The sequence below is a fragment of the Heterobasidion irregulare genome (assembly GCF_000320585.1).
Source record: "Heterobasidion irregulare TC 32-1 unplaced genomic scaffold scaffold_07, whole genome shotgun sequence".
Lineage (NCBI taxonomy): Eukaryota > Fungi > Basidiomycota > Agaricomycetes > Russulales > Bondarzewiaceae > Heterobasidion > Heterobasidion irregulare.
In genome coordinates, this window is record NW_009258203.1 from 470,992 (window position 1) to 487,344 (window position 16,353).

The 16,353-nt window shown below is 50.2% G+C and overlaps 4 protein-coding genes across 4 annotated transcripts; 1 reads left to right on the plus strand and 3 right to left on the minus strand.

Annotated features, from left to right (window-relative positions):
• Positions 1-751: 751 nt before the first annotated feature.
• Positions 752-6,886, minus strand: abc12 (ABC transporter). Its single transcript, XM_009549678.1, has 29 exons — positions 6,803-6,886; positions 6,604-6,746; positions 6,342-6,392; positions 6,185-6,278; positions 5,875-6,123; positions 5,741-5,817; positions 5,366-5,610; positions 5,194-5,315; positions 5,064-5,135; positions 4,849-5,004; positions 4,630-4,734; positions 4,312-4,577; positions 4,216-4,248; positions 4,079-4,148; positions 3,959-4,027; positions 3,557-3,897; positions 3,453-3,501; positions 3,373-3,405; positions 2,931-3,323; positions 2,784-2,875; positions 2,497-2,731; positions 2,233-2,441; positions 1,951-2,171; positions 1,860-1,900; positions 1,726-1,806; positions 1,657-1,671; positions 1,555-1,603; positions 1,099-1,500; positions 752-1,032 (listed from the first exon to the last, which is right to left on the minus strand). The coding sequence occupies exons 2-29, from the start codon at positions 6,705-6,707 to the stop codon at positions 830-832; spliced, it is 4,077 nt and encodes a 1,358-aa protein (XP_009547973.1). The 5' UTR covers positions 6,708-6,746; positions 6,803-6,886; the 3' UTR covers positions 752-829.
• A 2,117-nt stretch (positions 6,887-9,003) lies between these two features.
• HETIRDRAFT_247229 (uncharacterized protein) lies at positions 9,004-9,525 on the minus strand (the record flags this gene model as incomplete). The annotated part of the gene is made up of 1 exon (XM_009549852.1): positions 9,004-9,525. A coding segment is annotated over one exon (522 nt), but the record flags the coding sequence as incomplete, so codon positions are not given.
• A 1,302-nt stretch (positions 9,526-10,827) lies between these two features.
• On the minus strand, positions 10,828-12,383 carry HETIRDRAFT_322741 (uncharacterized protein; the record flags this gene model as incomplete). Its single annotated transcript, XM_009549853.1, has 5 exons — positions 10,828-11,269; positions 11,324-11,510; positions 11,563-11,715; positions 11,767-11,952; positions 12,014-12,383. 5 exons carry the CDS (start codon positions 12,381-12,383, stop codon positions 10,828-10,830), a joined length of 1,338 nt encoding a protein of 445 aa, XP_009548148.1.
• A 1,850-nt stretch (positions 12,384-14,233) lies between these two features.
• On the plus strand, positions 14,234-16,331 carry cyp10 (cytochrome P450 monooxygenase 10; the record flags this gene model as incomplete). The annotated part of the gene is made up of 11 exons (XM_009549854.1): positions 14,234-14,438; positions 14,496-14,628; positions 14,687-14,875; positions 14,930-15,078; positions 15,139-15,254; positions 15,308-15,419; positions 15,479-15,492; positions 15,547-15,818; positions 15,874-16,005; positions 16,059-16,202; positions 16,259-16,331. The coding sequence occupies 11 exons, from the start codon at positions 14,234-14,236 to the stop codon at positions 16,329-16,331; spliced, it is 1,539 nt and encodes a 512-aa protein (XP_009548149.1).
• Positions 16,332-16,353: the final 22 nt, after the last annotated feature.

Here is a 16,353-nt window from a genome sequence, read left to right on the forward strand (position 1 = left end):
TCTATCGAGTGCGCAGTCCTTTTAACGAGGCGCGATCTTATCCTGCTCCATATCTTCGTCCGATCTAAGCCTTTGACCCTTTTGGATGACGCTATCGGCGCCGCTTCTCTGAGAGAAAATGGACCGCATCCTTACGAATCTCCTTGAGCGAAGCAAGGTGTGCGTCAAGCCGTGAAGAAGCTTGAAAAATCAAACAGTAAGCAAGCCAGAGTTCGAATATTGGAACGCGCGATTATTCTTTGTTCGTGTTTCGCGCATACTCCTCATCTCAGTATTTTTCTCCAACATCGCAGACTCACAGTGTCGTCAAAGGCTGTATTCATGTCGATACTCACCTCTTACAAATTTGATGAGTGGGACTCCAGCGTCCCGCAAGTACTCGAGGCAGTATCTCTTCTTCTTTATCTACGTCTCTTCTTTGCCGGAAATAATGCTATCGTGCTGCCAAATACGACGTAGCCACATTTGGAACCAACATAGGCAGCACGCAGAGGGCTTGCCCAATCATTGCATTTTCGACAGAATCAATCGAATCGAGTACGCTACTAGATCGAGGTTTTTAGAAGCCATTCATGGTGATGTTAATGCAGCTAGCGACAATGGCGGTCCAGCTTAGTGTCTAATCGATCCACAAAAGAGGTCATACATGTCCTGAGACGTAGCCTACGCCATTCTTATTCCTCCGGAGTTCTCGACTGCGAGAGCGATTTGGAGGTCTATGCCTCTGCTTCCTGAAAAGATTGCTTAATTAAACTCTGAGGAAGAAAAGAATGTATTTGTTCCACCCAGGTTCCAGTGAACTACCAAAACAAGAATATAAGCCGCCTCGTTACTTGGTACTTGCGTCTTTCTCCGCTTTCTCTATTGCCACCTGCTCCAGTTCCGCGAACATCCCGCTCTTCAAGCACATCTTTCTAAATATCCCATCCTCCTTTCTGATCAAATTTAGTGGCGTATCGAACTCGGCGATTGCGCCCTTGTCTAGTACGATCAGCCTGTCGTAGTCGATGACAGTGCGGAGCCGGTGGGCAACTATCATACAACACGTGAGGAATAAGCTGGAGTACTCCTAAATCACACAAGGAGACAGGGACGCACCAGTCAACAGCAAACTGCCACCGAACTCCTCTCTGATTGTCGCTTGGATCTTGGCATCCGTGGCAAAATCGATGCTACTCGTCGCCTCGTCCAATACAATGATGGAGCTTCGCCTCAACAGTGCTCGCGCCATGGCAATCAACTGCCTCTGGCCTTGCGAGAAGTTGACGCCACCAGGTGAAACTTGTGTATCGAGGGAGATGGGGGTGCGCGCTTCGATTTCAGTGGCGGAGCCGACTGAAGGATCCGCCGTATGGGTGGGTGAAGGGGACTCTCCAGGTGATGATGGACGGGAGGGCGCGCGAGAAGCCTGACGTGAAGTGCGCTGCGACTGGTACGCGCTATCTGTGAGCATTTGCACGCGGTGCAATACATCGATGCACTCGATATCTTCGTGCTCATCTATACTAGAAGTCAAATCTATCCGTCGAAGGTATGACTGTTTGATAAACTCACTGAATGGATCCAAGTTTTCTCTCAAGGTTCCAGAGAAGAGCGTTGCGTCCTATCCAGCAGGTCAGAGAAGTTCGTTACAGCATCGCATCAACGAGCACTTACTTGAGGTATAAATGTCTGCAACACGTATATCAGCGAATAACTATGGAAAGAGTGTCAAATATTACATACAACGCGTGAACGAAGATCATGAAGGCCGATCTTAGATATATCAATGCCGTCGACCAAAATCCTCCCACCAGCAGGATCAACCTGAAATGTCACTGTTAAACGTCTGAACCGAGCAAGAGAAAGCAATGACGCACGAATCGCAAGATACTCATTGCCAATGTAGACTTGCCGCTTCCTACATCCGCGACGTGAGCAAAAATGACACAGTGACTAGAAATAACGCACCTGTTCTGCCTAACAGCCCGATTCGTTCCTTCGACTTCAGCGAGAACGAAACGTTGTGCAGCACAGGCGGAAGCTCCGGGGCGTACTTGATCACTAAGTCCTCTACAACGACCAGCTCATTGCTCTCGCTGGAAGGCCAGTAAGCGGGTGGTCGGGAGGACTCGATGATGGTTGGTGGCTCTTGCGGAAGATCGAGATATTCAACGACACGCTCAACAGAGCTGTAAAGTCGGTATGATTAGGACCAACAGCTAGACGCAGATCAATTGAGGTAGAACGCACTTCAAATCAAGCTCGAGCGCCGTCCAGAAACGGCAGGCCCAATATACGCTCGTCGTGAACGCCATTGCCGATGTGATACAAAGGCCAGCAAGACCGGCGTCGACATAACCCGAAAGCGAGAAAACTGTTGTGACCAAGACCGCGAAGGCACCGAGCGTGTCGAAGTTGAGAAGAAGCCAACGGTTCATCATCCAGAAGCCATACCACATCTATTCAACGTTTCAATTAGGTTTTTCTTAACCATACCGCCTTTTACCTACGCACCTGGGTCGTTAGATCAATCTTGGCATGCAAACCGTCCAAGAAGCGCTGCTCAGCAGAGAATGCGCGCACGGTCACAATACCCTCCAACAGCTCACCAAAGCCGGAGAAGATGGGCGAACGCGTGTTAGATTCCATTCGCCGCAAGTCGCGTCCAGTGTTGAGGTACCCAATCGCAAGCTGTCGGTACGCAAGGCCGATGAAGAATGCAGGAATGAGGAACCACGGGAAGATGACACTATAATTCACGTGAGCCCAACAAAAACGACAGGAAGCAGAGCGCAACATACGCAACGGTGATCACAGACGCAGCAAATACTGCGAGGGAGGAGTTGACTGCTTGCAGAGAACTGGCTAGGGATGAATCGACGGTCTCAACGTCCTGAGCGAGAACAATTAGTAGATGTTGGCAAGTGGAATCGATGAGAAAGACTGACTTTACTGAACCTATTTAGCATTCTGCCCTGCGGAGTCGTATCATGCCATCTCATGGTCGCCCGTACAACAGTTTCCAACAATCTCTTGAACAAGACCCTCGAGGCCCTCAAAGCGCCTGTGTATTGTGTCACTACGCTCAACACATATACCAGGGCAGTCCCAAGGCCTATCGCGGCATAGATGCTGATATAGAATAGTGGATTAGTCTGTGCGCTGGGTAAAGAGAAGAGCGTATGAGGCATGCTAGCAGCCTGCATACTGTGCACGGCATGCGAAAGGTGATGAGGGCCAAGAGGACCATCCATGATATGTTCATGTTCAATGGCCGAGAAAGACATAAACATAGCCGAGGCAGAAGATGTCGTAGGTTCGCCGTATGCTTCACCCCAGATCTAGACGTCTGGTAAGTTAAATGCAGAGAAGCGAGGAGAGGTCATTCACCTTGATCCAAATTTTCTCTGTGACGCCCAAGAGCTGAATGACACGTTAGCTACATGTCTGGGAAAACAGAGAGAACCTACTTGGGAAGCAAAAATCAGAAACCCGAGAATAGCCCAAGTCCAATACGATCTATTCAGCCAAAAATCAACTCGCAGCTCAGAAGCCAAACTGGCTGCAAGCTTACGAGGCGCGCAGGTAAGTTTTGTAGATAGCCCATTTAACGCCGCCAGCCTGTCTCTGCTCGTCCTTCACCAACTGCCTAGGCTTCTTCTCCTTTGGAGCAGGCTTTGCCGGCTCCTCTTCACCTGCGACTTCCACAGCCTCCTCTTCTGCAGATGGCACGACCTGCGCAATAGCTTGTTCTTCTTCGTGGACCTGCACCTCGGACTCGTGTGCGATGTCATCAAGAACGCCTTGAGCACGCAGATCGGCCACAGTTCCTTGGGTGTCGATACGTCCATCAAGCATGCGGATGAGATAGTGAGCGCCAGGGAGGACCAATTCGACGTGGTGAGTTACAAGGACCTGTAAGGAGGCTTGGGAATCAGAGAGAGCTCAACGTCTGTTATCGATGAATAAAACATACGACAGTGCGGTGCGCGAGAAGAGGCCCTTTCAAAAGCTTATCGAATAGGAACCGAGCAGTATGACTATCCTGTTGTCAACAGTGAGCAAACGGAACATCGACTTTCCAAAAAACACATACAACAGCGCTCAATGGGTCATCCAAAAGCACGTATTTTGAAGGCGCGTATACTGCGCGGGCAAGCGCAACTCTGACAAGGACGAAGAGTGAGCTATAAATGGATAGATGAACCAAGGTGATATTGAAATCTCCTTTACCTTGCCTTCTGTCCTCCGGACAGACTGACGCCTCTGTACATCGTAAACGTATCAACATCCATGAGACAACCCACCACATATATAGTCAAGACATACCTAGCACCGATCTCCGTCGTGTCGCCATCTTCCAAGATCTCGAGATCCGGTCTCAGCGCACAACACTCAACTACCGCCTCGTAGCGCGCTTCGTCAAACGGATATCCAAACAGGATGTTGTCCTTGATGGACTGATGCCTGAGCCACGGTGACTGAGCAGCATAGGAGAACGACTGCGTGAGGCCATGCTCATCCACGTTCGAGACGTCCTTCGACATGATAAGGCGGCCTCCAGGTAGCATCGTCATTTCCCCCAATAGCGCCATCTACCATAAGATCAGCATAGCTCATAGAAGGAGAGAAAAACACAGGACGCACCAGGAGAGCGGTCTTCCCGCTCGCAGTTGGCCCCGTGATCACAGTCAACTCGCCCTCGGGGAACATGACCGATATGTCCCTCAATTCGAACCGATGGTCCCCCGACTCGCTGACACCAACTGACCGACGACTTTCGGCATCGCTGTTTGCGTCGGCCCCGTTTGATCCAATCTTAGGCGTGTCCTTCCCATTTTTGCTGCTGTCCTGCTTCTCCTCGACCTCATTCCACTTGAAAGACGCATTCTCGAGCCCAAAGCCCTTGGCAATGTCCGACGCGGATGGGGGTCCTGAGCGGGAACGCTTGAGAGAGGACACTTGCCCATCTACCTCTTCTTCATCGAGATAGATAGAGATACGGTTGAGCGCGACACCAGTCTATGAACAGACACAGTTGTGAGAACAAAAGGACTCTTGAGCTTGGACTGAGAACTTACCTGCAGAATCTGAACGATCCATGCTGGGATAACGTTCAGGGGTGCCCGAATCATGTTGAAGAGCGCGATTGCCTTCCGATATCCAACACAAGTCAAACCCGAAATCAATCAAGAGCAAGTAAATGCTTACCGTGAATGCAATGCTGACGGTCAGCTGTTTCCCCTGCATCACGAACGTGAAGAACGAGATAACAGACACCAAGATAGGCGCACACGTCCACAACATCGAAAACATGACCGAGTTCACCCGGGCTGTGCACAAACATCAGACCCCACAGACTTTTGGACAACATGTGACGGACCTTTGATCATCCAGCCCATTTCAACCTCGCGCGCGTCGAGCGCGCGCTCAATCCACCGATCCTCCCATGCAAAGAACTTGATAAACTTGACAGCACCAATAAGCTCGTTGAGCACGCCCATGCGCTTGTCCCGAGCCGCCATGACGCCTTTCTGGATCCTGATACTGCGGCGCGCAATGAAGCTGTTGAGCGGCCAGCCCAAAATAAGGACGAAGAAACCAGCGAAGGCGGAGATGCCCAGCAATCTATGATGTAAGAGTTAATTGAACAGAGGGGTTAGATCATGGGTAAAAAAAAATAGAGATGGCAGGTACGCACTGATAAAGGAAAATGCTAGCAACAAGGATCTCGAAAGGAGCTACGAAACATGTAAACATACGCGAAATAGGTACATCGAAGGTCAAACACTTACCTCCGTATATGAAATACGCCCCCGAAACCATTTGTGCAATCTACACATAACACCACTCATTAGCCTCACATACAAAAGCTCATTCCTCAACACGCACCCTGTTTGCATCCCCGGCCATCAAATTCACAATCTTTCCTACGTCCGCGCCCGCCTTCGGGTCATCCGCGTTAGGGTCCTCCTTCCCTTTCTTCGCATCCGGCGCCTTCTTCGTGACGTTATCCTTATCGACAATGCCTGAGAAATCCTTCCGTTTAAGCGCCTTGTCGTAAATGGACGCCATCAGCTCTGAACGCATGCGCGTGCAGGCGCGCCGTCCAAAGTAAAGATGCTGGACGTCGGCTTGGGCCTATGCCGGTGATCAATATCAGTTGGCGCGTGGAGAGTGGAGTCAAAGGGTGATAACAGACCTTCGCTACGGTACATACGAAGGCGAGCATTGCGTATATGTATGCCTGGGAGTGTCTCTCAGGCGTTGGGTCTTCGATGGCTTCGAGAATACGTCTAAATAACACAATTCAGACACGTTCATAATTGGGCACCTTGAACACTCACTTGAGGAAGAACGGGCTGGCATAGTTGAAGATGACGCTGACGTATGTCAACATGAAATCCAATCTGGTGAGAGAAACTCAGGTCAGTGAGCATTGGATCAGAGAGGCCTCGAATGCGAAGAAAGGACGAGCATGTGAACAAGTATCGGGAGGCTAGACCATTGCTAGACTGGGCGAGAACATATCTCGTTAATATAGATACGAATGGCCTCTTATGCCATCAATCACGCAATACTTTCACATACTCACTATCTGCCACAAAAGAAAATACGCACATAATGTCCAAGGAGTTCGCAGCCCATAGTCGACGGAGGAGCGTGTCACGTTTCGTTGCACTGAATTTGATGAAGACGGGTCGAGACTGGATAGCAGGGCTCATAGCCCAGATGTCCTCTTCATTCAACGTCGTGTTTGTGCCCTACCAGAATCGAATCAGCACAGTCGAAAAGTACAACAATTGAAGGAGAGCCCTACGCGTTTGATAAGAGGCCAAACCCAATGGAACGTGATCCACCCCCACAAGGTCGTGTAGTCCTCCGGGGTAATGGAAGTTCCCTGATAAAAGTTGCATCAGAGATTAAATGCAAATATATTAGATGATGGATGACGCGCAATTTTTTCCTTATCTACCCTCTCACTAGGAATGTCCAAGGGCATCGCCAGAATAATGGATAGTAGCACAAGCACGGCGGCTAAGTTCAATACATGCGCTCCGAGAATGAGGGGCGGAGGAAATGCATAGCCAAGCACGTTCACATCGTACAGGATCCCACCGAGGTTGAATACTTCCAAGAGAAGGTTGAGGAAATACAGCGAGAAGAGGTCGAACGGAGGAGTAGGTTGAGGTCGGACGACCGGGCGGACAGAGGCATATAGCCAGGCGACAGCCGTGACGAACGGATGCACCACGTCCAATACATCTCTTTTGCGTTGCACAATGTTGTATGAGCCCAGAGAAAGCCAAACCAGCGTCTCCAACAGCGCAATCCATGAAAACGTGAGCGTTCTCCACAGGGGCACGGTCGGGTGATTACCGGCGTCTACGTTCGCATCGTCGTCCCCCGCGACTATGTTCCCTGCGGCTGCGGCGACATCGAGCGCCTCTGCCTCTTGCAGCGTCAGGAATGATTGAAGCGGGCTGGAAAGCGGCTTCAAGAGTTTGCGAACGCGCTTAGGAATCGGAATTGATGCGAAGACGAATAGGGCAACTAGCGCAGCGGGGAGTATGGTGCTCCAGAACGCGCGTATACACGGGTTAGCCAAGTCGAAGACAGTGCTCTGCGGGCAGAAGAGCAAGGTGCCCATGTTTTGAGTCGCCGTCGGTAGCGACGTGGGTGGTTGAGAGGAAGCGTGGGCGTCGACGTTGGACTATTAAATGCCCATCACACTTGCGCGCTTATCTTATCAACTCCGGGCTGGTCAAGCCGCCTTGAGCTTGAGTCTCTGTCATCTTCCAACAACCCCGTCCTTATTTTGAATTCTTGGAAAGTTCATTGAACGGCGTCAGAGCTCCCAAAATGCGTACGATGTACCGGCAACCTCAACATATTGACGCTCTGTCATCCTCGATCGGAATTTAATCATCCATCCCAAAGTTCATTGAGCAGCAACTGGCAGGTCTGGTAAGTACAGTAGACATTCTGCCTCAGGAATCACATCGCCCATGAAGCCCTGAGGCTCCCAACCACCTCGATGGTGGATTGAGATACTGGATACTGGTACCAATGGTTACGAATATAAAGATGGTACGATACTCCCTAAGTAAGCCTGCATGCCTCTATTCAGTCTCTATTCCCATCTCGTATCTCGCTGATCTTGGAGATCACATAGGAGCTGTCTGACATCCAGGAGCTAAAGTCTGCGGACCTGCTCACCATCGTAAGAATCCACCAGTAACTGATGTTCACATTCGATCATGAACTGCCAGCTACATTCAGCCAAGGGGTTTCATAGAACACCTCAAAATGCTTGAACGCTGCGACGTACCGGAATTCAATTCTAAGGCCAGCTTGTTCGCCTTGTCCATCTCATGGCAGAGAATATTTCGTTATCCTCCGTTGCCCAGCCTGACTTTGGCCATAGAGAGACGCCCTCTTCCGACCGTGCCGCGGACGACATGGTGCCGAATCTGGCACCAGCATCCCACAATATCTTCGCTATCCTTTTGTTCACCTTTTGGTTGAACGGTCAGATATTCAATGAGACCGAAAGGGCGTTCCCGTACTCGACTCCCAACACATACTCTTCAGCGTGTCTGTCAAGCAGTAGCTGCACGACAGACACATGACCGCCGACGGACGCCGCCTGGAGCGCGCTTTCGTAGAATCCCCCATGCGCATCAATCTTGGCACCTTGGTCCAGCAGCAGTCGCGCGATAAGTTCGTGCCCGACGTAGGATGCCGCCGTGAGCGCGCTCCCGTACGATCTCCCTTCGCATTGACGTCGGCACCTCGGTTTAGCAGCAGCCGCACGATGGATTCATGACCACCGGCTGATGCAGACTGGGGCGCTGTCTCGTACAGCCCATGTGCTCTCATTTCAGCCCCGCGGTCCAGCAGCAGCCGCACGATAAATTCACGGCCACCGTAAGACGCAGCTAGGAGTGCGCTCCCGAACTGTCCTCCATCCGCGTTGATCTCAGCACCTCGGTCGAGCAGCAGGCACACGAGGGCTTCGTGACCAGCAAAAGACGCCGCTTGAAGTGCACTCCCATGTTCTCCCCCCTCCGCATTGACCTCGGCGCCTCGGTCTAGCAGCAGCTGCACGATCATTTGGTGACTGTTCAAGGACGCCACCTGGAGCGCGCTCCCATACTGTCCACCTTGTGCATTGACCTCAGCACCTCGGTCCAGTAACAACCGCACAACGGACTCATCGCCACCTTTACATGCCGCCTGGAGCGTGCTCCCATACTTCCCGCCCTGTTTGTTGAGTTTGGCGCCTCGGTCTAGCAGCAGCCCCACGACGGACTCGTGACCACAGACAGACGCCGCCCGCAGTGCACTCCCGAACACTCCTCCTCCCACCTCGACCTCAGCCCCTCGGTCCAGCAGCAGCTGCACGACAGTTTCGTGCCCGTTGACAGATGCCGCCTGCAGTGCGCTTCCAAACATGCCCCCATCCACATTGATATTGGCACCTTTGTTCAGCAGCAGCCGCACGACGGATTCATGGCCACCGACAGATGCCGCCTGGAGCGCGCTTCCATAGACACCACCACGCACATTGACCTCGGCACCTCGGTCCAGCAGCAGCCATACGATGGATCCGTCACCATGAAAAGATGCCACCTGCAGCGCGTTCCCAAATCGCCCTCCTTTAGTGTTTACCTCTACACCTTGATTCTATAGCCATTTCGAAAGCTCTGTCAACCTAGCACTACATGCATAATACAGTGGCTCTGGGATGCTAGTGCCCTCCCGCAGCCAGCACGGGGGGTGCCAAGATTCTTCTATGTCGTGGATTCTAACCCAGTTTAAAAACTGCGCCTGTCGAGGTTGCTGAAATAGTTCCTGACCTGATCTCTGGAGAGATGAGTCGCTATCCTGGCCCTGATGCTGTAAGTGCCAAATCCAGTGTCTTGCCGCATATAGAGCTAGACTGGCATCTAAGTTCTCCTTTACCTGCTTCTTGTCTAGTCCAACGAGATTATCAAATCGCATAAGGTAGGTCAGGCAAGTCGCAGCGATCCATCTGTGAGCCAATTCGCTATCAATACTGAAGCCGTGTGTACGCCCTTCTCGAATCCTTTCAGAGAACAAGTATTTTGAACAGAGAAGTGAGATAATTGGACGACTCGGCTGCGTCAGATTCACTCAGAGAAAACATTGGCAGCCAATGGTAGCCGCCTCCCAATGATTCGTGGAAGTCGTCCCGAGCGGCTGATAGAGAGACCAAGCTGCCGCATATTGTGAGCACGTCCGATGGGCTCCGTAATCGGCTCCCCGGGACGTAACGAGTCATTGTTTTCGTGTCCATGTCTACGGTGACCACCTCGGCTAGTTCACCAAACAGCAGCGGGCGGGCGGAGCAACAGAGAAACTTCAGAATTCGATGGACCTTCTCTCGATGGATGTCTTAAATATTTTGTAGGATGCGATCATACGTCGCGTCCAGCGTCCTTGGCAGGCTGTTCAAAGCCGTCCTGAGATCGGAAGAGGTGACGCACGCCCGCAAAGCGTCCATTTGACAACGGACCCATTGGAACCTTGAAAATATCATCTCAGTAGTTATCCTCATACCGAGAAGGCAATCTCACTGGCTTACATTCCATCCGCGCGTTTCACGAGAGTTTCTGTGATTGACGCTTTCTCCGCTACTCCCCATTTTCTCAAGTCGTAATCCTCGTCAAGGATATTCTTGACGTACAGCTGGATATCGTGGTTGGTACAGGAAATTTGGCCATGGAGATCAACGCGGTCAGCGTGCAAAGATTCCATTCTCTCCTCGATTTCGCGCACAGGCCGACTTGTAGCCAGAAGATGGATAGAATGGAGACCTCAACTCTTAATTTCTGCTAGAAATCGCAAGATGCCTGCTCGCTCTGTGCCGGTGCATTTATCAAGAGCGTCGAGTATAATGTAAGTGTGGTCAAAAAATGCAGCCATCGCCTTTAAAACCGAGATCAGATCGTCCAGCTTCGGTTCTTGCTTGCCCTCGTGATTCCGCATATAGAGGTCTTTGAGAAGGAGAGGGGTCCCAGGACTTCGGAACAAGAGTTGAACAATCAGGGAATGGATGAGGTTGCGAAAGGCGAGTTTGGCAGGATCATTGAAGTCAAAGTAGAAAAAGGGAATGGCTGTCGATGTTGAGCTAGATGGCCGTTCGGCATCGCATTGAAGGGCTTCGACGAGAGTAGAGCTACCGCGAAACACATCAAAGTCTTTCCGAGCCTCGACATCTATGCTGCGCCTCACCACAGTATTGTTTTGCCATTGCCGGCTGTGAGTTCAGTCATACACGTTATGACGGTCTTAGAGACAGTCGAAGGATTACCGGAGGAACGTACGAATCCCATGAATCCAAAGAAGTGAATTCGGTGATTGCCTCCATTCTAAAAATGCCGGATTTTTCACGAACCAATCTCCTGTTCCTTCTTGTCGCCTACCTAGGGCTGTATTGTGATTGGTAGACGGATCAGGCGGGCTGAGCCACGTATGGATTTTAGTCTGAAGGTTGTCGTCTGTCTTGTGGGATCAGAGCTCTAGACAACGATACTTTTCTAGAACACGTACCCCTCAATACTTGCAAGATGTGCAATCCTTCTGTAGCCTTCACCGACGTGAAAGTATTCACCATGATACTCGCCTGATTTAACAGCTTCGTCAGTCTCTCCATCGCGGGCCTCACTTGCATATCCGACCTAAGAAGAGTTCTTAAGTATTGAGCTGGGAGCGTCATCAGCGACAGCATTCAAGGAACCATCTCAGATTGCTCACCCGGACGCTTCTGCTTCATCCACTTTGTAGTTACTGCCAGAGTCACGAGAAGTTGCGCAAGGATCTCTATGATGATCTTCTTCAAGGGCATACTGATGTCTTGTTGATTAAGTACACCAAGTCGTTCGATGAACCCTTTGAGCTCCTCAAAAAGATCAACAATTATGTCGTAGTTTGCACTGACATCTTTTGCAGCCTTTGATAAGATCAAAATCCGGCTCTGAATGAGCGAGAGAGACCACCGTACCTTCAGTAATAGACGGACAGCAACAAATACTGCCTTCGCAGGCGGGTTGGCCTGGTCCAAGTGCGATCAGATACTTGTCGGTCGCAGAAGTGATAACAGCGACGCTAACCAGAGTAAAGCTCTCACTGACCGTCTCCGAAAGTACGTCTACTAGTCCAAGAACCGGCTTAAGTACATCCCAAATCTTCTGTCCCTGCTTTCGATACTCGCTAAATTTGTTCTGCCCTGTCTCGATGATGACCAGAAGAGCATCAGGAGAAGAGACCTGCAGTCTGCCTTGGAGAAGATCATGCTTTGTGACCTGCTTATACTGCGCTATTGCAGAGACCCAAATTTCGGGGAATTGAGACTGAGCATCATGGTCTGTCATGATCAACCAGGTGGTAGGGGCGGGAGGATTCCCAGGACAGCATGTACAGGCAAGGCAAGATGAAGATGGACACGATGCGTGAGCGCTGGTATGTACGACGGTGGAAAACAATACTGACCAGATACTTATATCTGTGACCAATCGCAATCAGATCTTCTGAAGCGCTCAAGCTGAGTGCACAGGTGACCATACCGGGTAGTGACAGACCGAAAACCAAAAAACAAATTCTAGTAAGTATCATCCTTCAGAAGATCGTATCATATAATATGTCCGAAAAGCCCGTTGTGATATATTACGACTCGGTGAGGCGAAAGAGCTAGAAAAATTAGACACAAACCGGTTTTCCTTGTCATGAGCTTCAAGCTACTACGCGTGAGCGAGGAAATCGGCACTCTTTTGGACGGCACGCGTAGACACTCATCGAAAACGTGTGCCAACTAGCGCATAACGAAGAAGGTTTTGAAACAAGGCTGGTTAGCTCGCTTGCGGCATATACTCTCAGAGAAGAACAAGACGCACTAATTTTCCTCTGAATAAAGAGTGACATCGCGATATTCCTTATATGCTTCTCCCTCATAAATCATGTTCTTCAAATGTCGCGCATCCGCTTTATCTTGTTTCCACACGGCGTTTTCCTCTGTAAGATGCTGCTTTTAGTTGAAAGGTGCATCATGGTATGATGGACAAAACATGGAAAAGTCTAAAGGAGAGGCTTGGATGGGAAACTCGTAGAGGCGGCCATTTCCTGTCAAAAGCCGACCAGATTACAAGACGCACTATATACCCCCATTTTATTTCATTCCAACTTTTTCGCCTCAAATATACCTGGCTCATGCATGCGTGTCCAGACGGACAGCACGGCAATCAACCAGTGCAGCCAATTCGAGGCGTTGTGTAGAATGTACGTTACTCTATTACGCTACTACGCTGGGCCTGGCACGAGCGCAGAGCGGCAGATGCCGTGACGGAGTTCAAAAATGATCGACGTCGCAATATCCCCGCCGTATATTACGAGGTGAAGCTGACTTGTCCGAGATCGCCTAGGGATGAATATGACCTGGTGAGTCTGCAGCCTGAATCCATCCATTTTTCTTACATGGTTCAGCTATTGTTAAAAATAGGCAAGTTGAAGCTCTATTCAACCGCAATATATGTTAATCGCCGGAATGCGAGGGCGGCCAATTCACAGATGCCTCCCAGACTAAAGACTCAGATTTCTGAGCTCGGAGAATAAATCATTCTATAATCATTTCACTTGATGTTTTCTCTGCGCAGCATCTAGAGGCAGAGACGTGGGGTAAAATGAGTAATTGTAGACTGATGACAGCTTATTGCTCGTTCAGCTCTGGGCCGCAGAGCTTCTTCCCGTTGACTTTATGCGACAAAGACCTCGCCAGTCCAAGAGCAAGTGACTGCCCTATTGGCTTCGGGAAGCGATTACGGCACGTACCTCTTCAACAACCCTCACATGATCACATATGATCACCTCTCCGCCTCAGATTCTAAAAATTCCAACGCCATCACCTTACCGACCCAAGTTCCAACAATAGTATCGTGGCGATCTAATTTTGTGCTTTTGTTATAGAGGATGAAGTCTGAATCTCTGAAAATCCTTTGCTCGTCATTCAGGTACTACGTATCGCTTCAGGAACTTCTCAAAGTCACGTTTTTCCCATACCTACCGTACGTATTTTCCACGACCTTCATATCACCGAAGCTTCTTTGACCCAACCCTGCCTTCGGCAGATTCAACTCCGTGCAGTCTCGGCAAATACGAGACTGAAGGAGGCATTTAAAGGTCTCTTTCTGCGTTCAGGACAATGTAGTGCCTGCCCACTTTGTTTGGCAAGATGTTCATGAGCGATTTTCAACAGTCTGGAGTTGCAGCCGTCGTTGCTGTGGTTGTATCCCTCACCGTTATCAGTATCTTCGCTCGCAAGTCTCTTCGTCTCACTACTCCCCCTGGTCCCAAATCATCTTGGTTTGGTTTCGGTAAACCTCCCGTCCCAACGACGTACCCTTGGCGTACCTACCAGGAATGGCAGAGACTTTATGGTATTTGTCGTGATCTTATATCTTTCAGAGATGTATCGTGTCTCACCAATGTGATAGGTGACATTGTGTTCTATTATGCTTATGGAAACCCTGTTGTCGTTCTTAACTCGGCCAAGGTCGCAGATGACCTCCTCGACAAGCGCGGTGCGATTTACTCTTCTAGGCCCGTCAGGACCATGTTAAGAGAGCTGTACGTCGTCACATTTTCTTTCGAAGTTCTGAAGCACCCCGATTTACGACTTTGTAAGAATGGGTTGGAATTGGTCTTTTTCAAACATGCTCTATGGTAGTTCGTGGAGGAAGTATCGCAGCACATTTCAGAAGCATTTCCACCCGCGTGCAATAACCCAGTACCAGCCCATCCAGCTCAAAGAAGTTCAAACATTCCTTCGTAACCTGAACCGCTCTCCCGAAGATTTCTACCACCACATGCGCAGGTACAGTCTCACCCTTGCCCTTATTGATGCCTTTAAATGACTGAATTCGTGCAGGAACGCTGCAGCTCTCGTCATGAAGATTTCCTATGATCATGATATCGCAGAAGAAGGCGATCACTTCGTCGGCTTAGCTGACAGAGCTATGACCGGGACAGCCCAAGCAGCCATCTTTGGAACTTTCGTGGTTGATTATTTACCTATCTGTGAGCCCTGATACTAGACGAACCTTTTTTTTTTGGTCGTGCTCATGCTGTGAGATCCAGTGAAGCACGTTCCCAGCTGGTTTCCGGGCGCCGAATTCAAGAGAAAGGCGAAAGCCTGGCGCCAAGATACTATGGCGATGCTTGAAGAGCCTTTCGCCATGGTCAAGCAGAAGATGGTGCGAAATTATCGCCTAGAAATACTCTGATTTCTACAGCTGGGACTTTTTAGGCGCTGGGAACTGCCGGGCCTTGCGTTACCACGCTTGAGCTAGATGATGCCAGTAAGGAGAAAGAAATCGACGTATCAATGATTCAAGGGGTTGCCGCCATTTCCTACGCAGGTATAGGCACATCACCCTTTACCATCGAAACGAATCTAACGATTATATCTCTTGATCAGCTGGTGCAGATACGGTAAGATCACTCTCAATATTATATTGAACGACGGCACTCACAATGAATCTGGAGACTGTTTCTGCCGTGATGTCTTTCTTCATCGCCATGATGAATAACCCCGAGATTCAGCGTAAGGCTCAGGAGGAGATCGATCAAGTCGTGGGCAATGACCGCCTCCCCACATTCGAAGATCGTAGCAGGATGCCGTTCCTCACCTGTCTCGTCTGGGAAACTCTACGATGGAATCCGGTCACACCTCTGGCGGTTCCTCACGCAACAGTTCAAGATGACGTTTACGAAGGGTATTTGATTCCGAAGGGAACAACTGTGCTTGCAAATGCCTGGTCAGTTCCTTCGATAAAGACAAGCAATACTCGCCTCTCAACTACAGTCTCACAGGGCGATTCTCCATGACGAGGCCAAATACCCTGACCCGTTCTCATTCAACCCCGAGCGCTTCGCGGACGAGAATAAAAACGCTGAACTCGAGATAAATGAGCTCCCTTACGCGGCATTCGGATTTGGGCGTCGGTATGTAATGCCGCCGGACCACATACGGTAGACTGATGCAGCGCTTCACTCAGTATTTGCCCTGGCCGTTGGCTCGCATTGGACACCATTTGGATTACTATCGCATCAATCCTTGCCGTTTACAACATCTCGAAGCCTAAAGACGTGAATGGCGCGGTTATCGAACAGGCCGTAGTATACACAGGCCATGCAATCAGGTGCGCCACACCAGCCTCATGATGACATGCGTAATCTGATCCCCAGCATCTAACAGTCGACCTGAGCCTTTCAAATGCACTGTTGTTCCTCGTTCGGCGGAGGCTCTTGCACTCGTAGGGCAGGCGTGAGATCGTAGGCAATGATCATGGC

Excerpts from the sequence above, each read along its gene's own strand:
- abc12 (XM_009549678.1), bottom strand. The coding sequence starts at position 6,707 with ATGAGCCCTGCTATCCAGTCTCGACCCGTCTTCATCAAATTCAGTGCA. Across the intron at positions 5,316-5,365 it reads AATGGGCTGGATGATCAAAG|CCCGGGTGAACTCGGTCATG; the intron begins GTCCGTCACATG and ends GTTTGTGCACAG. Across the intron at positions 2,876-2,930 it reads TGCTAAATAGGTTCAGTAAA|GACGTTGAGACCGTCGATTC; the intron begins GTCAGTCTTTCT and ends GTTCTCGCTCAG.